This window comes from Glycine max, chromosome 15, assembly GCF_000004515.6.
Source record: "Glycine max cultivar Williams 82 chromosome 15, Glycine_max_v4.0, whole genome shotgun sequence".
Lineage (NCBI taxonomy): Eukaryota > Viridiplantae > Streptophyta > Magnoliopsida > Fabales > Fabaceae > Glycine > Glycine max.
The window spans coordinates 1,054,623-1,079,437 of NC_038251.2; the positions used below are offsets into that span (position 1 = coordinate 1,054,623).

The following is a 24,815-nucleotide window of genomic DNA, read 5'->3' on the forward strand; positions in this document are numbered from 1 at the left end:
CCACAACATACATTAATCAAATTCAATATAAATCTTGAAAAGAACTAACAAATTATACTCGTAAATGCGCATCGTTTATAGAAAAGATAAAAAAAATTAAGAACATTGACTTTCAAATCTGGACGTTAATAATTATGTTCAGTACTGGTATTTTGAGAACAACATCCATTGAAGACTCTAATTTGCTTAATATATGGTGTCACATAAAACTAACATTGGTGATAATTGATAGAAGCTGTCCAGATTGTGTCTATTTGGTTTTCCAAGACTCTTACGTGGAACGAAGCAAAGAATGAGCATGAGAAATATGCAATAAATTATTTTAATGGTCCCTATTTAATTTTCACGTCAAAATATGATAAATATAAAACAGCTGCATTTATATCTCTTATTTGGCACAAAATTGGGACAATTAGATTACTTTCCTATTATGCTAATGATTAAATTACGAATTTACCTTAATTTTGAGCGGGATAAGATGATTTGATTGAAAATCCCAACTCATCTCTCTTTATATATAAAAAGATTTTTCATGATTTATGATTTTTAATAAATTTTAACTAATAAGAAGTAAAGTAATATTTGGTGATGAAAAGAAACTAGGAGGTAGGTTAATAGAGTGTTAAATTATAATGAATAAGGTGTAATAGAATAAACAATCGTCAAAGTTAATTGAGAATGCGTATTTAAACTTAACCAAAAGTGAAGGATTTATGTTTGGCAAAACCGGTTCATACTACAAGTAAGGCGTGCAAGCAATATATAATCTGAGAATAGTGATATAATATTGAGTTAAAAGAATAATTAGGTGAATCTAAACAAATGAGGTTTTTTACTCATTGTAAAGCCAATTTTAATTTTGCCTCAAATGACGTCAAACTTATTCATTCTACCTTCAAGACGATTCAATTCAAAGTTGCACCATGCGATAATTCTCAATAAAACTTACCATTATACTTATAAATAACTTACCAATGAAAAATCACTAAATGAATGAACCTCAACTTTTCGGTTTTTCACGAACGCAGTTCAAACTTATGTTTGAATTCTTATTTTGTCACGTAATGACCCTTGAGAATAGAATTTGTGCTCAACATGCCTTGAAAAGTGAGATTGGCGTAAATCAAACACGTTTTGCAACCTGTTTTTCAAAATGTATTCAGTGTTCCAACTTCCACCAAAACCGGTATTGCATCCATATTGAGTTTGTATGAACCCAATGGGTGATGACAAAACAAAAACTCAAGTGCCCCTTTAATGAAGACTGAGAAAAGTAATATGCATGGAAGCAGCAAAGCACATGTAAGGCTAACGTACTTTCAAAAGGAGGTCAGTCTAACACACTTGGGCCTTTTCTTTTTTTGTAATATACACCGTAGAATATCCAAAGAAAAATATAGGTGAACCAAAACCCCTTAAAGAAACAAAGTTCAATCATCACTCACAAGTGGCAAATGTTAGAGGACAAAGTCTTATATGCAAGGTCTATTTCTTGTTCAGTCATCTCAATTGTCTCATCACTATCATACTCAACTGCACCAGAAGACATGGCATTTGTTCTTCTAGTTTTGCTCGTCTGTTCTTTATTTACCTTTGTATTCGTTTTCCTTTCATGATCTAAACCATTTAGTTCCTCCTCATAAATACGCTTACAATCCAAAGCCCGTCTTTGAAGTTCTTCCTTTAACAATGAGCCCTTGTTGCCTTCTACATCAAACTTTGCAAGCTCCTCAACAACCCGAGGTAAGAACATCCAGTCCTCAGTTCCTTTCCGGATGTCCTGGTTAAAGATAATAAGACAAACACAATCAGCTGTGAAATCATATATTTGATTCATCCCTATGATATACTGGAAAAGTATAAAAATAAAAGTATTAAACTAGAAAAGCAATTCAACAAGTCTAAGTGCTGCAAACTGTTAGTGACTTTGAGTGTGCTGACTCAATCAATTCATCAGCCAAATCTAAGTGAAATTAATCAGCAATGTTAGGTATTGTACATTGTATCTGTGATCATAAAATCAAGTACAAAGGTTGCAGAGAAAACTTAGTTGCACCTAAAAAAATGTTGGAATGGAAAGGATAAGTAAATAGAAATTACTAAGTACTGCTGGTGTTCAAGCAAGAAAAAAATTGAAATGTTTGTGGTTTGTTATGTTTCCCAGTTAGTTGACTTCATACCTCCTAAGATAGACAAATCATGATGAATACTCCAATAATAACCAATTGTATTAAAATAAATTTTAAAAATTATACTGGTGAGATCCTTGTCTTACACGTCTGTGAAAAGTGCACCCTTAAAGAAAATTCAATTGAATTTTAAATAATAACATAATTTTGCTCTTTATCTATCAACATACTATCATTACTATGCTTATTCTAACAGAGAGTCTAAACAAAGGACTGCATACAAAATTAAAATCTCTATGAAGGGGGAATTTTTACCTATGCCAGCCTCCCCCCAGGGAAAGAAAATATCAGAAAAGTTGCTTGCTAACTAATATGAGTGATAAACAATTTTCTATGTGTACATCACCTGTTTTTCCTCTAGAGAACATATTGCATCTTGCAAACAAGTTAGAATCCCCTCTGCAGCTATTTTTGTCAACTCACTAGGGTCTGGCTGAAATGAATAACATAAAGTTTAGATTCATATAGAGTATAACTATCAACCTTCAGCACAATTAAGTGGGAACAAAAGATATACTATGCTTTTTTAACAAGTGAATTTGATTCCGATGCAAACCTCTTTTTTCACAGTTTAGTCTGATTCTATGCAAGTTCTGAATGCAAATAAGAAAAGTGTAACCTCCAGAATGAACAGAAACAGTCTTTTATACAGGAAATGGAAGATCGTAAACCTTTTCTTCTTGATTTTCCAGCCACTGAATTGTTTTATTCAAATCATCAATGACCCACTTTTTCACTTCCAAAGGCTCAAAGCATTTCCTAGCAACATCAGGGTCTTTTCCCTGGAATATGCAGCAAACATAAAAGTCTATACTCAATAACAAATTGTTTGCAGATAAAATAAAGGTTATTTAGAGACCTCAATTGTCACTTATAAAACATCTTGTCAGCTTTTTACCTTTGATTTTAGGGAGGCAGTTGATGTTGAAAGCTGTTCTCTTTCAATGTGCTTCGGTGATTTTTTGGGTACAGATGGTTTCTTATCTGCACTCACCAGGATTTACAAGAAGGATAAATTAGATATGAAATTGGATGGAGATAAATGGTATGGGAGTGAGGCCATTAGCTTCACAGCTTCTTTATTATGATGTAGCACCTATTTATATATATATTTCCAGCGAAGAAGATGGATGTAAAATGGCTTTAAAAAAACCAAAAAGAAGTGTTTTGATTTTCAAGTATTTTAAAATATAATTAAACCCAGATAATATGATTTAAATAGTCAATAAATGATAGCCCTATCTCTTGTAAAACTGCAATTTTACTACAAAATATATCATTTTATTTTCTATTTACTTTTCAAGAAAAAGAGTAAAGATATAAACAATTTGCATGTGGCAAACAATATAGCGCTCATTATATGTCAATAGAAGTTCCTTAACTTTAGGTCCTGTCCCGTATACAAGTATATACCCAATTATATCACCTTCATTTACTTCAATTGATCCATTTCCTTTGCACCATGGTTTCCCAGCATGCAAAAGGTAACTGTCAATTTCAATCAGCTTCCTTTGGGTGTAACACTCTATTATCCAAACCTAATGCCCAAAAAAAAAAGAAGAAAAGAAAGGATACATCATGGAATATCATGTGAGACTATCATCTGCAAAATATTAGAAAATGATACAGCCAAGAATTAGCATGCCAGGATTAGAATTTCCCTACCAAAATAAAATTTGTTAAAGTTTGATACCCATAAGGCATTAACATTTGACAATTAAGTGAATTAACACTACCAAAACTAGTGAAAAAAAAGGCACAGATTGGATTATGCAATAGACAATCTCTTATTAGCAAATAAGCAAAATGCTTCGATTAACACACTAAATTCCCTTAACACAATCACGGCAAAGAAATGCATATAATCTTCAAACACTAAAACGACCTCCAACAACCACCAATACTTGAGGGTATTACAGCAATTGACATTGAGTTAAACGTGGAGCTAAATGATCAGACACAGGCTTACAATGAAAATTATTCCACGAACAAAGAAAAATGTCTCTGAACTTTAAGATGCCAATGTATTTTCTTGACCATTAAGATAATAGTTTTACTTTTAATTCTATGAGCCTATCAATAATCGTATATCTTAACTCTTTTATAAACAATGGAGGTATAAAAATGACACCTAGAAAAACAGAGAATTAAATATAAGCAGTGTTTTAAAGAATATATAGAGAAATACCAATCACAATCGGATTCACATGGAAACAAAACAAGGAAAGAAGAAAACCTTTGACACAATGGTTCCACAATCAGCTTCAACTTGTCTAAACTTAGGGGTATTTGGAAAAGCACAAACCAAGAGAGTGCAATCAGAGTTCCAATCAGGCTTATATTCTGCTCCCATTTCCATCGCTCGTGACCTCAACATGCCCCTCTCCGGATTCACAAACCCTGAAAGCACAAAAACCACCCCTTCCTGTCCACAAACCATTAATGAGCTAAATCAACATTCAACAACAATGCAAGCAAAACGAAAAACCCACAAGGGCACCTGAGTTGTTCCTTATAAACCAAGTACCAGAAGCTTGTTGAAGCTTTTAGATTCCAAACATGAGGCGGAAGATTTTCCACCATTTTGATTTTGGACTTTGCTCTTGTTGGGTGTCTCGGCTTCACCGAATTTCTCACCTTTGCCATCCAAATTTGGTTTCTTTGCACTGTTTTCGCTCTCATTTTCCCTTGCACTCGTGCATGATGGCAGGCTCCGCTTGGAACCATTGTTGTTGGCACTTCTTCCAGTGTCGGACATGGTGAGAACTACTACGTGGAGGGTGCCAAAGTACCAAATTTGAAACCTGCATTTGGGGGTCCAAATGAAATTCGTAAATTGGTCAAAAACTTCATCGGCGAACAAAGACATGCAAGAGAATTTGAGGATCGTGTAGTGTGTGCCCATTGAGATGAAAAACAATAAATAAAAACTGAACACAAAAAATAATAATCTTTGCTTCTTCCTCTTACTTTTTGCTGCTGCGTCTGATGTGAAACCGTTCGGTTTGCTTCTGTGTTGTGTAGGCACTGGGTGGTGTCGAAAGGAAACAGCAGTAAGCCGAAGTATATATTATTGAATAAAGTACTTGTGACTGAATTAACAACTTGGTGGACGTGCCGGAGTGGTTATCGGGCATGACTAGAAATCATGTGGGCTTTGCCCGCGCAGGTTCGAATCCTGCCGTCCACGTTTTTCTGTATCTATCGTTAGTTATTTATTTTTTTTGGAGTTGCTTTGACGAAAAAAAGCTTGCTCCAAAAGTCTTTTTCAAAAGTTCGAAAATACATTTTTACCCTCTCTTATGTGTTTAGTTTAGAGGATAAAAGTAGAAATGATGAAATTGGGTAAAAGAAGTGTGGGATCCATATGGGATCCACATAATTTCTTCTCCATTTCTTTCCTTTTCACTCAACCAAATATACCTTCCTCCCCTCACTTTTCCTATTTTTGTTTCCGCAAAACACCCTAAATTCTTTCACTATTTTCTTGTTCCTCCACATTCCTTTCTTGTCACCATCGTCATTCGCTAAGGTCCTTGTCACACTATCATGACAATAATATCGACCCACCATAATAATGAACTAGTTTTCTTTAAGTTGTTGATTCAGTAGAATCACTATTTTGTTGTGATGAAATGTATTATGATAATGTATTTCTATTATTTCGACCAATATAAACGAGTTTTCCTTGTATTAGGAGATACAAACACAATACACAAAAACACAAATTTGTTTATTAAAATACACAATAAAATTATGTTTTTGTTATATATTTTGTTTGTAACCCCAAAGCCTCCAACAAAAACACATTTTTGTTGTGTATTTTAATGGCCCCGAAATGCATTTCCTTCAAGAATATTTTCAAAAATTACAAAAACCAAACAAAGAATGAAGTGAAAAGAGCATAATCGGAGTGGCAAAAACTTATGCTGGCCCAACCCAACCTTTGTTCGGCCCGTGATCCATGTGGAAAGGTGATGATAGTCGAACGAAGCAGGCCGTGACGCGAGTTTCAATTTCAATTCGACCTCACAACCAAACAAACAAACGGAACATGGAGCAGCTCCCGCTCAGATTTTTGTTTTTAATTTTCGAATTGAAATTGAAATAAAATAAAGAAAGCAAAACAAGCACTGAAGCACAATCTAGTATCTAGGGTTTGATTTCGTTGTTCGATTCCGAACCAATAATGCGACGCGAACGTTAATGGAGAAAGAAGGAGATGCATTAGTGGATCCTCTCGCCAGCTATTGGGGACTTTCCCTCTTTCCTCAACCATCTCTCCCACCCTCCAAACCCTACAACTCAGACCAAGATCTTCACATCATCCACACTCACCTCAGATCCATGGTAAGTACTAATCAACCCCCTTTTTTCCAATTCCAGGTTTCTACATTTTTAAATTAATTAGAGTTTATTTTAGCTTTATTTGTAGCATTGCCTTCCATTTCATGCATATTGTTCTTGCACAGGCCTTGCGGAGTCCTGCGAAACTGATGCAGCAGGCCAAATCCATAGTGGATGGTAACCCTCAACTGTTCAACACTGAAAATTTGAACGATCCAACTTCTCAGAATACTAATGTTGCCGAAGAGGATGGAGAATTTCGTCGAAACCCGAGACCAGGGTTAGGGCTTAAACGTCCACGCTTCTCTATGAAGCCAACTAAAAAGTAAAGCTCATAATCACCATTCTCTTTGTTAATCTCTTTTTCTTTCGTGCTGACTTGAATTTTTTTTTTTTTTTTTCTGACAGGCCATCTGTTGAGAGTTTGCTACCAACTCTGGACCTTGATAGCCTCAAGGATCCGGCAGACTTCTTCATGGCTCATGAGCGCTTGGAAAGTAAGTCACTGCTTGTTTCTCATTTCTCTTCCTGTGGATGACATTGCAATCTATGTGACTTGTTTTTATCTTATTGGGTTTGCATTTGATGGATAGATGCAAAAAGAGAAATACAGAAGCAGCTGGGTGGAGCCTCATTTGAGTCGGATCAGGATAAGGCAGCCGCTAGACCACGACAACGTCGACCGGGCCTTTTGGGGAATGATCAATTGTACCCTCATAACACTTTGATAATCAGTCTACATTGCGCTGCTTGTGATGTCTGATGTTGTTTTTTTCTGTTGCTTAACTTGGTCTTAATGTTATATGGGTCAGGTCAATCAAGTACAAGCATCGGTATCCAAAAGAAACCTCAGATGATGTTCTGTCCTCTCAAGAGACACTAGGGTCTCGGAGTCTCGCTCCTGTGACCGAGAACACTGACAAAGGTGAATCTTGTATGGCATCATTGGAAAAAGAAGTAATAGGTGAGTGAATGCTACTCAATTCTACTATATGGGTGTGCTGGCAGGCTTGATGTTTTTTTCATCCTATTATTGGGCTTTTCAGTACTCTTTGACTCCCTCTTATTTGTCATACTTCAAACACTTTGATTGTGTATTTTTACTGCAGATTCATCTGGTACTGAAGGGAACAAGCTCGATGAATTGTTGGATGGATTGCTTCATTGCAATTCTGAAGATCTAGAGGGGGATGGGGCAATGACTCTTTTGCAGGAGAGGTTGCAGATCAAACCCATTGCTTTAGAGAAATTTTCTGTTCCAGACTTCCCAGATAAGCAAATGGTTGATCTGAAATCTCTGCAAGGAAACAAGTCAAAACCAAGGAAGGCTTTATCCGATATTGATAATTTGTTGAAAGGAATGAATATGAATAAGAAGACACCTCTTAAAAAGGCTGTACAGTGCCCTGGGCAGCAATTAGCTTCACCCACCCCTCCAAGAAGTCCATTTGCTTCGTTGTCATTGTTGCAGAGGCACATTTCACGGTCAAAACAATCAGTGGATCCTTTTTCGGCTCATGAAATTGATAACTTATCTAGCAAAAACTATTCTCTAACTCATACGGTAAATCCAGAACTCAATCTTGCTGGATCTGGGAACCTGTCAAATGAATTGAATGCACACATGATTGAAGATGTTCATGCTGTTGGTAAGACAAGCACAGTTTTGGACACAGACAGAAATGGCACCAATACTTCTGAAATTCCCAAGGAAGACTATTCTGGGAAGTCATCAAATAAATGGAATGCACCCTCAACTGAAGATATAATTGCTGTTGGTGGGAATAGTTTGCCTGAGGATACAGTCAGAAATGGCACCAGTACTTCTCAAAAGTTCATCGTGGATAATTCAAGGGAACCTAAGTTTGATGTTAATATTGTCTCAAATGAACCTCATGTTGACATGGATGTAGATGTGGGAGCCAGTGGTATGGGTGACAATGTGGACAGGTCTAATATTGAGGCACACATGATTGAAGATGATATTGCTGTTGGTAAGACAAGTACAGTTTTGGACACAGATATAAATAGCATCCACACTTCTGAAATTTCCAAGGAAGATAATTCTGGGAAGTCATCAAATAATCTGAATGTGCCCTCAATTGACAATATAGTTGCAGCTGATGGGACAAGTTTGGCTGAGGACGCTGCCAGAAATTGTACCAGTACTTTTCAAAAGTCCATGGTGGATAATTCAAGAGATCCTAGACTTGATGTTACTATTGACTCACATGAATCTCATGTCGACATGGGTGTAGATGTTGGAGTCAGTGGTGTGGCTGATAGGGTTATGGATGACACCAAGGACAGGTCGAATATCGAGGTAAATGAATCCTGTCAATCTGAAGACAAAGTATGTTTCATTTGAATATTTTAGTGCCATAATTTAAAGTTGTTGGCATTTGGCAAAGTTGTATTATGATTGAAAATAGTTTTTGTATTTTAACTCTGAAAATCTGAATAAATTTTTGTATTCTGATTGATGCAGTCAGAAAATATACAGACATTTACAGCTTCTATCCCAACAGATGACACGAATCTTAATGTACTCAATTCACTAGGTATGTATAAACTCACCTGCTTCAGAGCTATATCCAGAATGCAAATCTGAAAGCAAAATCTCTGAACACGTAATCAATGGCTGCTTAAATGTTGGCTAACACAGAATCATCTCTTTAAGAAGCTTCACTAAGTATTCTACACATATTTTGTGAATTGCTTGTCTGCTCATGAAACTTATCGTCATATTAATTTAATCAATTCACTTGAAGTGCACTTTACATTTTCTTTTCAGCAGTTGGGTAGGCTGAGAACTGATGCATAAACTTCATATTTCATTGCTTGTTGGCAGGAGAAACACTTTGCTACCATCTTTTGTGTGCCTTTAAAGCTTATTTTAGTTCTTTAATGCCAGGAATTCATTTATTTATTTGTTTCCAATTTACTCTTTTGCTGCTTTATCCATTAGTTCAGTAGAAGCAATGCACTGGGAGTGTAGTTTCCTTTAACTAATTAATATATGCTACTAGCTAGCTGCTTATGGTCAAGCTTGTTTTTACTGCATTCAGAATGTATTTCAGTGCAAAATGTTTTATTTTGCATTACTAAAAAAATAAAAGGAAAAAAGAACAATATACTTAGGCACTACTGCCACGGGCTAGGCTAGTTTATTCCATTGAAAATCCGTTGGCTTAGGATGTGCTCTTCTGCTAAAAGGCTATGCAGAGTTGTTTGAACCTGCAGCAATGTACCTTTGATGACACTAACTCTGTTGTGGTATGCACTGGCTGATCAATCAAATCCTGCAGGATATGAAGCTAATGCTGTGGATAAACGTGCTAGAACATCAGATGATGATCCAGAACATTGTTTACAGGTTACTAGATTTGCCCATTTCCTTTTTTACGTCTCTGAATCTTTAAACCACAGGTGCCATAACAATACAATCATTTTATCATGTATTAGCAATTTAGTATATTTAGAATTTAGGAAGGTAAAATTATATTGTGCCGTACAATCAGATTGTAAATAGATGGTGTAGAATTGAATCATAATTAGAAAATTACAAATGTTCTTGTTTTAAATTGGTTCCTGAATTAATATTTTATAAAACTAGTTTTGTATAAGCCCTGGCATCATTCTCTGATTAATCACTATATCCATTTTTATGGCTAGCTGCTTATAGAATTGAATCTGTGTCTTCTGGTACAGGAAAAGACAGATGGTTCTGTGGTGGCTGTTAATGGACAAAAGAGAGTTAAGTCACGTGTGCAGAAAGTGTCCAAAAATAAAAAACTTTCGAATAGGCAGAGCCTTGCAGGTTTCTACTTGTTCTTTATCTCAACCATTTATTTTCAAGAATTCCTTTTGCTGTGAAATAATTTTTCTTTGTTCCCAGCTGCTGGTACATCATGGACTTCTGGATTAAGGAGAAGCACCAGGATCAGAACAAGGCCATTGGAATACTGGAAAGGAGAAAGACCGGTGTATGGTCGCGTACACCAAAGTAAGTAAAATTACAATGCTCTTTCACAGACACGCACTTAGTGAATTTAGATATTTGGCATAATCCTTCATTTATTTGTTGAGTTGGGAACTGGGAAGTGTCACAGTCACTGTTGACTAGAGTCTAGACTAGGTTGTTCGTTACAGACACCCTGACTCGTAGACACTTCTGCACACGGCGGACACCTGATTTAAGCTTCTTTTTTTTATAACTATTACTCCGGTGTTGATAACTTTTGGTTAAAGGGTAATAGTAACTCAATATTCTGCCATTAAAGTGAGGGTTTCTTATTTTATTAATTCAGCTTCGATTGTGAAGATTATTCTAGACACAGGATTTAAAGAATTTGTCATGTGTGCAGGTTTGGCTACTGTCATTGGGGTGAAGTGTATTTCACCAGGAAGTGATGGAAAACCGATTATGAAGGTGAAATCTTATGTATCAAATAAATACAAAGAGCTTTTCGAGTTGGCATCTCTATATTGAATGTAAAATAAGTTCTTCAGATTTATTTTCTGTAACATCCTATAACATCTTCGGTGGAGGATTCTTCTATTCTGTTATACTACAGAGCTGCATGGATTGCATTGTCTATAGCTATAATCACTTAATCTGTTAAGTGGCAAGAAAACTCAATTGACAGTAATTAATTGTTTTAAGACCCTTATATTGTTATTTACTCAAATGATTTTAAATCAATTTCTTAACAAGTACATACAGAAAAAGAAAAAAAATATATATTCAAAAAGAAATTCAGTTAAGCTTTCTCTATAAACTAATTTTCTTATAAATTTATAAATTAAGTGTTTTCTTATAAATTTACAAAGTACTTTTAAAGCTTGGAATAAAATTACAACAAAAAAATTAATCCACTAGTAGGTGAATTAAATATGTCTGAATTAAAAAAACACAAACGTCAAAATTCAAATAGATTTATTATCGGATTTTAGTCACTAATCCTTCAAATCTCAAAATCAGATTATCGGGAACAGAAATCTACAAATTCCGGAAACTACCTGTCTGGTTCACCATTGCATATTTGCAGTGCCCAGGCCTGAACCATCCCAAGACCTAAACCCATGGTTTACCAATTTTTTTTAAAAAAAAATAAGGGAAATAAAACAAAATAATTTGAATCTAATGTTTATAATTATTGCATTGGAAGGTAAATTTTTTAAAATGTTTTAACTAAAAGTTACATTCGAGTATAATTTGTAAACGTTATCTAATAATTACATTACTAAGATAAAATTTCAAATTTAATTGAAAACATTAAAAACAAAAAAAAACTTGTACTTAAATTTTGTCCATACTAATAAGATATTTGAATTGTAAATTAACATATTTAGAATTTCATTAAACACGAGAGCTATGCAATAACTAAACGTAACCAATTTGACTACATTATATTAATTTCATATTGATATCAAATGAGTCTAAACGAGACGTACTAATCAAGAAAGAAGGAGTATAGAGCCTTGAGTACTAATAAAAAATTCACAAGAGAATGAGTCTAGACAACTTACAAATCAAACTGGAAAAAATGGCGTTGAAAAGTGACAAACATCAATAATAGCCTCTAACTGGTTCTACATTATTCTGAAATTATAAATTTTGTCCACATGAAACTTGAGACCGCTTGAGTACAGACTTTCTGCCCAGTATGTGGATTCTATGCAGTCATAAAAGTAATAATGTATGAGATTGTAGCCATAAAAAATAAATTCTTTTTCTTTTTCTTTATGATGTCTTTCACCGTAACTGAGACCGGAGAACTACACTTCCTTCGTACTATTACCCCCTCCTCTTGTTTCGCTTCCTTCTTTCTCTGTTTAAGTATAATGTTTCAAACAGTAACAACTACAATAATCATAAACCCATTTAAATAGTTTGTCTATTAAATTTTTTTTAAAAAAAAATCCTGTAAAAGACTTTAACTTAAATTTTCAATTAGACTTTTTCTTTTAAAAATATTTTCCTTATTTTGCCAGTCAGATTCAAAATTGGTGCTCTAACTTTATTTTATTTCCCTTTCCAATTTCGATCTACTTGTTAGTTTGGTCTTTCTGTGTTGTAGAGTCCTTTTTCAGTTTTCTGTAATGAATGTAGAGACTTCTTAATTTGTGGGTTGATCTCTGTTTTGATGGAATGTTTGAGAATATTTTTTTTATGCTGAATTTAGAGACTTCTCTTGTTCTAATTGTATTTATGTTAATTATTAGATGAAATATCATAAAGACTTAATTTTAATAATAAATAAAATACGAAAACTATGCATACAATTAAGCCAAGTCAATCAGACTTATGGCAGTTTAAATTAGTCGTCTCGACAAACTGTCTCACCTATCGTATACTCACCCTAATTAAAGAATCATGTTTCTCTTATTTAAATGGTTTAATTTGAATAAAATTACACCTGGACGGTTATTAATTAGTTACATCAATAATCAATTGCCACCCTATATAATATATGGTACGTAATCGAATTATTCTATCCATTGCTACTTTTTATCTGATCATCATCTTCTTGAGTTAAACGACTGATAAGTTCAAGGTGTATGTAAAGGTTGGAGTTATGTGTATAAAAAAAATATAAACAGCTTGAATCATTATTCAACAATCAACCGTATTCGCCTGTCACAGAACAGAATCTTCAGTTGTTTTTATTTATTTCGTTAGAATAAAATAATTAATTAATATGTAAAAACGTGTAGTCGTGTACAACACATCTTGTGTTTATATTGGCTGCATTCGCCTAACTTTAAGATATAGTTGAATTATAGAACAATAAAATAAAAGAAAAAATACATGGTTGAATTATTACGCTATCAGCTTCATTGCGTTTGATGCGTGGTGCTAAATTAAATTCGAGGCCGGAAAACATCTACCTCTATTTTAATTAATATTTAATTTAATACGAAAAAAATACTTGCTGATGGGTGACCCACTATAAAGTAATTAAAGGTATAGAATTTTTGTAAACATTGACTATTATAAATTATTTTTTTAATAAAATTCTAATATGATAAATATTTTTGGTCATTTGAAAAAAAAAATGAGGGTATTTTCTACAAGTCTCATGAAATGGGCGACACATTTGTTAAAAGGAGTGATAATAATTGAGGTTTCAGAGTAGATAATCATATACCAGTATTAATGCGGCATGGCCATGCATGTGGTGCTATTAATTTTAGACAAACGTTAATTACTGTATTTGAAATATTGGTTAAAGAATTTTTTTTTATTAAAATGCATAAAATTGCATTGTTAATAGAAAAAATGAAACAAAGGTGTAGTATGTGGGGGCACTGGTCGTATAGCATAGAAAACCAAACCAAGTTTAATATAAACAAGTGGAAAATAAAATTAAATGCATATCTACATGAAACCGGAAACGGTAGAACTTGCGACTTGTGAGACGCTGTTTTTGAGTTTGACAATGAAAAAAAGGTCAGCTTTCAGTTTAGTTTGGTCAATACATTCACAACATGATCATACAAGTAAAAAAAAAATGACATGGTTTGAACAAAAGATAAGCATCCACATTATTATGTTTTTTTTTTAATGTGAACATTTACCTTATCCTCTTAACAATCTGAAACCTAACGACCTAATAATAGAGAACCTGAATTGGCCAGCTAGTGTTATGTATTATTTTAGTACATTGTAGAATAAACAATATAAACAAATTTAAAATGAATTTCATAACTATTTAAATAAGTTGTGATTTATTGTTGGTTAAAATATATGTTTGCATGGTTCCTTGATTTACTTTTCGATTTTAAATTGGTCTCCTATATTTTAAAATTTTCAAAATAATCTCTTAAGGAATTTCACAGTAACATATTTGTCTTTCCATTAGTTTTAACCCAAAGGACATTAAATTTGCATCACCAGCTATCCTGTGGTTCTATGATCATGAAAAAATTGTAACCGTCAATACGATATACATGGAAAAACTTTAGTCTGTCGATGTTGTTAAAGGTGAAATCCGCCAACATGGTCGACAGAACACCATTATCACCGTTTTATTTCATGACGGAGAAGCCAATTGACTAATCAACGACGCAAGTTTAACTCGGTTTGAAATAAAACTAACAGACAAAATAAAATCTTGAAGGGACTATTGTATAACTTTTAAGACATAAAGATTAATTTTTAAAAAATAAAAAGTTAAGAGAACAAACTTATATTTTATATGTTTAAACAATTGTAGCAATCCTTCGGGAGGTTGTGACTTGTGAGTGATGTAAGTTGGAAAGAGGGGGACGGTGGTCACATGACAGCAATGAATAGCTTCTAGACTCATGCCATGATAGACATAGGACAAATCTAATTACTGTTCCTTTTCCATGGTCCCAAACCCAAAAGATTAATCAACATTGACCTTTTTAATACAATCCCAGATAAAATTTCCATATCTTAATGGATTCTTCGTCAATTGCCAATCAGTGTATATTTGCATGAAATTTTCCATCCCCCGGCTCTACCAATCGTCACATCTTTGGCCCCCCCATGCTTTGAACTTTTTCACCTTTCACTGTTTCTCACATGGAACTTCCACTTTAGTCTAGGGGTAATAATTGTTTCAAATAACGACGTTTCTCTTTGTAGTTATCCTCTACAATAAACCATTTCAAAAATACTACAAAAATATATGCTTGTTTAATATTTATCAGTTTAATTCTCTCTTTTTTATTAATTCGGTAATAACGTAAAATTTTTTTTTTGAGGAATAATAACAGGAATTGTTATTACTTCAAGCACAGTGCAATTATTTTAGTCTTTATCCTGTCTTACAGCTATATATACAGGTAATAATATAAAAATGAATATTTTTACTACATAATTAAAAGTGAAATAAAATACAGTATCACTTCTTTAAGATGATGATTTAGTTAAAAAGAACCATGACAATTTTATATCTTTGTTTTATTCATACTATCTTTACACATTCTTTTTATGATGATTTAGTTAAAAAGAAACATGGTATTTTTGCTTTTTTTTTTTCTATGTACACTATCTTTACACCCTCTTTTTATGGAAGAGAGAGAAACTTGTTCAGATTATCTTTTTCATTTTTCCAAACATCATAAGATAAGAGTAAGAAAATTTAAATTAACGATATAGAAAAATATATACGTAATTAATTATAGTTAAAAAAAATACAGATGAAGATTTAATTGAGATCTAAATATAATAGATCATGCACTGTCTTATTCTTTATTAACTTTAAACAAATTAAATATAAAAACTTATACAAACTGTTCTGGTAAATAAAAATAAATAAAATGTTATTAGGAATTAAGTCCAATAGTAATTTATAAACACTTCCTCCTTAGTATAGCGAAATATGGTGGATAAAAATAAATAGAAAGAATAGAAATAAAATAAAAAAAATGTTTCATTTAAGAAAAATAAAGAATAGATCAATGCCTAAAGAGATAAAGAGATGAGTATAAAATATAAATAGGTGAAAAATAGTATAAAACAAATACTTATTAGTTAAGTAAAATACTTTGAAAAACTAAGCGTAGTAGTTAAGTTTAATGGCATTCAGTAAACAGTCTGAAAAACTAATGCTACACTAAAGCAAGTAAAATACTTATTAGTTAAGTTTAAGCATTAAGTTTAATGTGCAAAGAGCTTAACATTATGGATCAATTAAAAAAATACTCTGGATATGTTTTTTTAAGATAATTGATGTTGACAATGTATTTCAACTCTTTGTATTTTCAAATTAAATTAAGCTATGATTTTTCACTTTTAATTCTAATAAATATATTGACTTTAAAAAAATCTAATAAATATAATTTTAGATGGGACTTTTTAGAACAATGAATCAGTTTTGGAGTACTATTTTTTTTATTAAACCAGTTACAAATGACATAGAGTAGAATCGAATCAAAATTTTAGTGGTTGTTTAATTTGGATATACTTTCATTTGGTTTCACGTAGAAAAAAAATTTAAAATTAATTCTTGAACCAAAATTCATTCGGGATTAAAATAACTTTAAATAATTTGTGTTAGATTCTAAATTTTATATTGAATTTTACACTTTTTATAATAAAATATTCAAACATAAATCACATAAGTTTAAAATTAATTTCATTAAATATTAATTTTATCAATATTCATCTAAACACATACTTAATTAAATAATTTTGATCAAGACATTGGTGAATAAGTTTCATAATTTAATTTGTTAAAATCAAATATAACAATAATATGAAATTTATAATTTTGAACAAGTATTTTAACCTCTACTCCTTTTTTTTCCAACACATTGCGTAGGAACGTAGTGCATCTTTTGTTTCACATTAGAAAATTAATTGAGTGAAAAATTGATTTTGAGTGAATTTTGACATGTGTTTGATTTTAAGTTGGAGAGTAATTATGGGTCCAAAATTAATTTAAGTTGAAGCAATTCTTGATAACTTTTGGCTTAAATCTAAAATTTTATATTAAATTATATTCTTAATTTAAAAATAATTTTATGAACTGATACAAATAGGCACTGAAAAACCACCATGGGTTTCCACCGTGATATAATGCGTTTCACATGCTATACTACAAATGCTGATTTCCCAAATGAATGGGTAAATTATTCCCCTTTGAAATGCCACGTGAAGGCTACTCATTAGATGTTAAATGTGGACAGACAACTAATGACTAGAATGACTCAACTTAAATACGAGGAGTTCATTGAAGCTAGTAAAGGTCAACATTCACTCCAATTGTCGGTGAAAGTATAAAGCTTTGATCTTAAAAGGGGGAAAATGAAACAACTATGTAGGGTCCTACGTATAAAGATAGATATGAATTGCGATTGTCCTTCGTCTCTTTCTAAAATCAAGTGGGAAAGGAAAAACAAAAGAAAACTTCATCCAACACTTCAAACTATAGAGAAAAGAAAATCAGAACATCCCTTGTACCAAAACTATTTAGAGAAAACTGTATACAATACAAAAAATTATAAACTCAAATACTACATAGTGTTTAAAAATATTTATCAAAAAATTATACGTTAATCAAATAACTTATAATTATTTATGATTTCAAGTTGAACTGTACCTTAGTCGGGAGCCGAAACTTTTTGTGTTCCCTAGTCAGTTCGAATGAATATAATCTCAAGTTTTAATGGTAAATTGGTTAAAATAACATTTAATAAACCGAATAAAAATGAGATGCTTGTTATTAAACAGGACGATTCAAACAAAATTTAAATAATTTGAGATTTTATATTTTAATTTTCAACTGATTCATGAAACATGTTAAATTTAGATATTATTCTTTTTAAAAAAAGAAAATTATAAGTGAAAAAATTAACACAAAAAATATGTAACTAAATATTTGATCGTTTATCTTAAATATTAGCGAAGATAGTCTAACAGTGGCTGAAGCATAAAGTGAATTTTAAGACTATTGTTTTTCTTTACTTAGAGAGAGATATATTATTATAATTTTTTTCAAAATATGTGATATTTTTTTTAATATATACGTGGTTTTTTTTGTTTGATAAAAAATAAAAATAAAAATATTTATTTAAGCCCATACTAGTGAGTAGTGATGATTGTATATGGAGGAGAAGAGGAGATGAGAGAAAATGTTTCTAGAAGAGATGAAAAATGGGTGATTATCTGAGAATAGGAGAGCATCTTGCAGTTTGGACTTTTGAGTCCTTTCTTCGCTCTTATCTGAGAAGTGGGCCACAGCGCAATCCTATCCACGTTGCTTTTACGTTTTTTCAATTTAATTTGTTAACGTCTCTCTCTCTCTCCCCTTTCTTCACGCTTCATACCTCAAAATCAATTTCTATCCTCTCTCAAATTTAACTCATGTGAAATATCTAGATTTAATCATTCAAGCATGATATTAGATTAGTCATTTCATTTGGCAAAATAAAATAAAATAGATAGTCATTTCATTTTTTATTAAATTATTTTACAATGATTTAAAATATTTAAAACATTTATTTCTAAAATAGACCAAAATAATGACATAAAATTTTAATAATTATTTTATATTTAAATCATCGGTTTAGTAATAACGAAAATATAGTTTAAAGTTTAATATTATGATATTATATTATTTTAGTAATTAAATTAAGATGTTTCTTATATTACTCTTAAGAATAATATATTGATAGATCTTTGAATAAATTGGACTATATAATAATTTTAAAATAATAAACTGATAATTTAATCATCACATCTAACACCAAATTTTAATCCCTAAATGTAAATCGGTCATTATTAAACAGTTTTACAATTTTTGTGTAAAATAAATTAAAATACTTAAACTGATTTTTATTAAGTATTACGATTTCATTAAGTATATCTTGTGATATTTGAACCTATATTTTTAATAAAATCTAATACAAGTAGTACCAGTTTGTAATATTTTATTAAATAGTTTAAGGATCGATTTTTATTTGACCCTTCAGTATATAAAATAAATTGTGTTAAAAAAAATATTCTTATATGTGTTGATCATTCCCAATAAAAATTAGTCACTATTTATAAATAACAAACGTGTTTTAAAAAAATTATTTGAACCCATATTGAAAAATATGAGAAAAATAAACTGTGTATTAAATAAATGTTAGCATAAGTCAACATAAAATTACACAGAGTCGACCCCATTTTACAAGGAAATATCAATTACTCGAGTCAATACAAAGTGAGTAAACATCAATTATTGCAATAGAGAGTATAAAGAAAATAAATCAATATTCAATTTGATTCTGGTTACAAGGGTCGTGCTTACTTTTTAGGGTGTGTATGGTTAAATTAATTCGTATTCAGGGCAACAGTAAATTTGAATAGATGTTTTTAATTAGACTTATGTGATTTATTATCTGAATAATTTTTTTTTTTTTTTTTGCATATGATTCTTGATTGCAAAGAAGTATGTTAGTCGGTTACTGAAATTTTCAAATCCCTCCGTAAATCTACTTGTACCTATATATAGGTTAATTATTTTCTTTCAATAATAATTTCTTCATACGCAATATTCAGAAATTAAATCCTTGATTATATGTTTAAAAAGTTAAGTCTGAATCAATCAGCATTGATAACCTCAACTCAGATAAACTAATTCAGTTCAAATTGTATTAATTTGTATTATGAAATAAGTTTATGATCTAATTTATATGACTAATAGTCGATTCAAATCAGGTCATGATAGTATAAGGTGTTTGAGATATATTCATGAAAAAAAAATATAAAATAGAATCTTGGTTTAGAGAAAATTTATTTTAACAAGTGAGTATGAGTGTATAGATTGATTGATATGAAATTGTTTTAGTTTAATTAAAGTTAAATCTCAAGATTAAATTCTGTATATGAATTTATATTAAATATTTGAAATGAGAGTTTATCTTGTAATTGTTTATAAGACTTTTTGACTTGTGTGTTAGAATTTTTTTGTTCATACTTATTGATGTCTATATAAATTATTTTTTACATGTATTATTTATTGAAATCAATCTCGTGAGAGACAAATAAGATTTATATATACTATTTAAGTCATTAGAGTTTATATATATATATATATATATATATATATATCTGGGTGATATTATTATGGACTTAAATGGACTTAAATGTTATTAGTCGAAATTTAAATTTTGACATATTCAAAACATCAAACTCACTATTATTAGAGTGTGTTTAGATAGAGAATTTTTAATGAGGAAAATAATTTATGAGAGAATTTGAATTTCTGTAATTTAGAATTTATTGTTTGGATATTTTTTTATGAAAAATTTAAAATTTTGAAATTTTAAAACAAAATTTTAAACAACTAAAATTATGGAATTTCAATTTCCTTCTAAAATGTGACAAATTGAAATTCTTTTTTTACCATTTTTTTCAAAAAACACCGTCTAAGCTCCTAAAATATCTTACGGGTGTGAGCATAAAGGAACACACTTATGATTAACACACTAACCATATTTTTTTTTTATTCATTTCTTTCATCCTCATGATTTTAATTTTTTTTATCCAAACACAAAATTTTAAAAATAAAAGAATTTCAATTGAAGTATTTAAAATTTTTAGAATTTAAAATTTCTCAAAATTTTAAATTTTTCCATCCAAACACACTCTTAGGGTATATCACTTCATCTTACTATTTTATAAAATCCATAATTTTAATTTTTTTTTCATTTTTTTGATTTCATTGAATCATAAACTTAATATACTTATTTAAGATATCATTAGTTAATTAAAATGTAAAAAATAAAAAAAAGTATAAAAGAATTTGAAGATTAAATAAAATTATGATTTTTCTAAAATAAAAAAAATAAACATCTCAATCTCTATTTTAAAAAACTAATTAAAATGTAAAAAATAAAAAAAATATAAAAGAATTTGAAGATTAAATAAAATTATGATTTTTCTAAAATAAAAAAATAAACATCTCTATCTCTATTTTAAAATAAGAGAATTAAAATTATATTTAAGCATATAAGAATATGCTATTGACTATCTTGAATTAGAGTATTTGCAAGAACTACTGTTTAATTAAAATGTTTTTAAGAGTTGCTTAATAATGTGAGTTTTTTTTAAAAAAAATTCTGAATGTTTTATCTCTTTTAATTTTTTATATCAATAAAAAATTTATTTGTTACGAGTTTTAATCACAATATAAATTATATATTTAAATTTATTTATTTATTATAAATTGAAGTAATTAAATTGATTGAAATTAAAAATTAAATTAATTATAAGTTATTTACTTCATATTTAAACTGGAAAGTTAGTTAATTAAATTAATCTAAATTTCTTTATCCAACAAAATAAATAATCAATATACATTTTTTTACTACACAAATCAATCAATTTATCGAGTGAAAGGGGACGGATTTATTTATTTAACACAACAACTGCTGCTTTGAATAGTAATAATCCCTACTCTTTCTTCCAGTTGACGGTTTCCTGAAAACCTTCTAGAACACCCATGGTTTTATCTTTATACATTTATTTTTTTTGTTCACAAATCACGATAATGACAATATTGGATATTATTAGTACTAGTAGTTTTAAATAGGTACTTATAGTGCTGTTCAGAAGTTTGAAACGGGCGTTTAACTTACTTACGGATTCAGTTAAGTAGAAACCCACTAAACATGAATTATTGCAATAAAGACATGGGTGATTATATTTAGACACAGGAATTTTAAACAGCTCTAATTTTTCTAGTTTATCAAATTAATTACTTATTTTTTACATCTCTGAAAATGTAAACACATAAGAGGTGTTTAAGAATGATTTGCCTAAATATGTACTACTATAGTATTTTATGTGTCAAGAAATTGAAAGCGACAGGTGATAGGTTCCAGTGGTCACCGCTGGTTGTAACTTTTTCTGTTTGCCAGTTGCCGGTTTCCCGAAAACCTTCTAGAAGACCCACGGTTTATTTTTTTATAATCTCGATATCACTCAAAACTTATCTGGAACACCATGCGCCCCCCTATAAAACCCTCTCTCATATTATTATTATTATTCATTCCACACTCTCTTTCACCACTTGAAGATTCTCCTTTTCAAATTTCAACCTTTTTCCCCCAAAACTAACAAACCCCTCTTCTTCTCAATCATTGCATGGCTCTTCACTGATTCTATAATAATAATTTCAGATTCGTTTTTCGTTTTTTGTTACCATGGAGTTGATTTCAGGTCTACCAGAGGACGTAGCCCGAGACTGTTTGATTAGGGTTCCCTATGATCAATTCCCGGCGGTTGCTTCAGTCTGCAAAGGCTGGAGCGCGGAGATTCACTCGCCGGACTTTCACCGTCGGAGGAGAACCACCAAACAAGCCCAGAAAATCCTCGTCACGGTTCAGTCCAAGATAGACTCCGATAAAACCCGAACCGGTTTGCTCGCGAAGTCCACCACCAACCCGGTTTACCGGCTCAGCGTATTCGAACCGAAGACGGGTTCATGGTGCGAGTTACCCCTGGGACCCGAACTCGCTTTCGGGCTCCCCATGTTCTGTCAGATAGCGGGTGTCGGGTTCGACCTTGTCGTAATGGGCGGGTGGGACCCAGATTCGTGGAAAGCGTCGAATTCGGTTTTTATATACAACTTCCTGTCGGCCAAATGGCGCCGTGGGGCCGACATGCCGGGTGGGCCCCGCACGTTTTTCGCCTGCGCGTCGGATCAGAATCGCACGGTTTACGTCGCGGGCGGACACGACGAGGAGAAGAACGCGCTGAGGTCAGCGCTTGCGTATGACGTGGCCATGGACGTGTGGGTCCCGCTCCCCGACATGTCGCGTGAGCGAGACGAGTGCAAGGCCGTGTTCCGACGCGGCGGCGCGCTCTGCGTCGTCGGAGGGTACTGCACGGAGATGCAGGGGCGCTTCGAGCGGAGCGCGGAGGTTTTCGACGTTGCCAAGTGGAAGTGGGGCCCAGTGGAGGAGGAGTTCTTAGATGCCGCCGCGTGTCCGCGCACGTGCGTCGACGGCGCGGATGGTGCGGAGGGGAGAATGTTCATGTGCCGGGGTGGTGACGTGGTGGCGCTGCACGGGGACACGTGGCGGAATGTGGCGAAGGTGCCGGGTGAGATACGGAACGTTGCGTGCGTGGGAGTGTGGGAAGGGTTGATGCTGGTAATTGGATCGAGTGGGTTTGGGGAACCACATATGGGCTTTGTGTTGGATCTGAAAAATCGGGCTTGGACTAAACTTGCCAGCCCAGAGGACTACACTGGTCACGTGCAATCTGGTTGCCTTCTCCAAATTTAGTACTACTTGACTTGTTTTTTTTTTATCAAGTTAAAATGCTGAATATTATTGGTGCATAGTACTTCAGTTTTGTTTCGGGGAGTTTGTGTAAATATGGTTATATGAAGCAACATTTTTGTTTTCTTTGGTTGCTTTATTCACTTACTACTCAAAAGCTTTATCATTTTAGTTTATACTTTACTAGCTTTTAAGGAGTTGTAGTACAATTGCGATACAGAGGTTCGGTGCCCCTACACCGATGTGCAGTACAACAAGGAAAAATGTAACAAATGAACATGTGCTTACACTTCATTGACGTTTTGCTTAAAGAGAAAAAATTAATTCGCCTTATTCTTCTTTGCCAAATTCTTCGGTCCTTTTCAATCAACTTATGAAAAACATCTACTCCCAACGAACTTATTCATTGTTATTCTTACTCAAACGTATTGTCAAGACACTTTTTATGGTCTGTCTTACACGTATCAGAACGGTTAAATTCCTTGTCAATAATATATATTTTAATGTAAAAACAATTATACTAATTGAAAGACAGTATATGAGAAAATATCTTTTTCTCTAATTTTATTTATGGACTGTTAGAGACTTCTAAATAAGTATACACGAGAAATGACATCCTTTTTTCTTTCTGGAAGTTATCTCATGAAACTAATTCTTCGAAACGGAAGATTAACTTAGTGAGTTTAAATAGGAAAAACATTTGCAGCATTTGTTGTTGCAACTACAAAATAAAATCAGATAACATTCCGTACTCCTTAAGACTAGGAAAACAGTATTTAGACTCTGTCTAAAACGGATACATCATATAGATAAACATCTAACAACTAAGCAATTTTCAACACCCTCCCTTTAATGTTTCCAACATAACTTCACAAAATTCAATTCTAAAGCATAGATATGGGGAGTGCACAATGATCGGCGTCGGATACAGACTTCCCCCTTTTGTTTGGAGTTAGAACACACATGATGGAAAATTGCATACTAGATAGCGCTAGATGTGAAGTACAACAAATTGATGTTTTGCCTAGAATGAAAAATCAATTCGTCTTATTTTTCTTTCTCAATTTCTTGGGTCTCCCTCGATTCTCAACAAACTTTTACAAAACATGTATTGCTCCCAACAAGCTTATAATTGATCTGTCTACTCGAAAGTATTAACAAGATTCTTTTATGGATCCGAAGACTTTGGCTATGTTTGGATGTAAGACTCCTTTAAAAAAATATGTTTGGAGTAAAAGATATAAAAAATTATCCTTTTCCAAAAGTATGCTCACTTTTAGGACGTTTATGTACTTTGATTTACAAGTATTAGAACAGTTAAATTCTTAGGTTTAATGTGATTTTTTATTCATTGTGTTTCATAATTATTTTGTTTTTTAATATTAAAATTTAAAAGCTTCATTTTAATCATTTCTATTTTTGAAACATTTTATTTTGATCATCTTTTTAATGTTCTGTTAGAAACATTACTTATTTAATAATTTTCAAATTTTAAAATGATTTAAAATCACTTTTGATATA

The 24,815-nt window shown here is 31.9% G+C and overlaps 3 protein-coding genes and 1 non-coding gene across 4 annotated transcripts; 3 read left to right on the forward strand and 1 right to left on the reverse strand.

The window, feature by feature from the left end:
- Positions 1-1,330: 1,330 nt before the first annotated feature.
- On the reverse strand, positions 1,331-5,378 carry LOC100780160 (DNA-repair protein XRCC1). Its single transcript, XM_003546241.5, has 8 exons — positions 5,160-5,378; positions 4,717-4,993; positions 4,426-4,614; positions 3,616-3,727; positions 3,088-3,173; positions 2,861-2,971; positions 2,536-2,622; positions 1,331-1,780 (listed from the first exon to the last, which is right to left on the reverse strand). Exons 1-8 carry the CDS (start codon positions 5,324-5,326, stop codon positions 1,442-1,444), a joined length of 1,368 nt encoding a protein of 455 aa, XP_003546289.2. The 5' UTR covers positions 5,327-5,378; the 3' UTR covers positions 1,331-1,441.
- TRNAS-AGA (transfer RNA serine (anticodon AGA)) lies at positions 5,298-5,379 on the forward strand. Its single transcript has one exon. It is a non-coding gene; the product is annotated as a tRNA-Ser (tRNA).
- An 822-nt stretch (positions 5,380-6,201) lies between these two features.
- LOC100778037 (centromere protein C) lies at positions 6,202-11,201 on the forward strand. The gene is made up of 11 exons (XM_006597077.3): positions 6,202-6,539; positions 6,662-6,861; positions 6,945-7,033; positions 7,130-7,244; positions 7,349-7,500; positions 7,646-8,859; positions 9,025-9,097; positions 9,845-9,912; positions 10,248-10,356; positions 10,435-10,542; positions 10,904-11,201. The coding sequence occupies exons 1-11, from the start codon at positions 6,396-6,398 to the stop codon at positions 11,026-11,028; spliced, it is 2,397 nt and encodes a 798-aa protein (XP_006597140.1). The 5' UTR covers positions 6,202-6,395; the 3' UTR covers positions 11,029-11,201.
- Positions 11,202-22,004: 10,803 nt separating this feature from the next.
- LOC100786398 (F-box/kelch-repeat protein At1g80440) lies at positions 22,005-23,420 on the forward strand. The gene has a single exon (XM_041009800.1). The coding sequence runs from the start codon at positions 22,212-22,214 to the stop codon at positions 23,295-23,297; it is 1,086 nt and encodes a 361-aa protein (XP_040865734.1). The 5' UTR covers positions 22,005-22,211; the 3' UTR covers positions 23,298-23,420.
- The last annotated feature ends 1,395 nt before the right edge of the window (positions 23,421-24,815 follow it).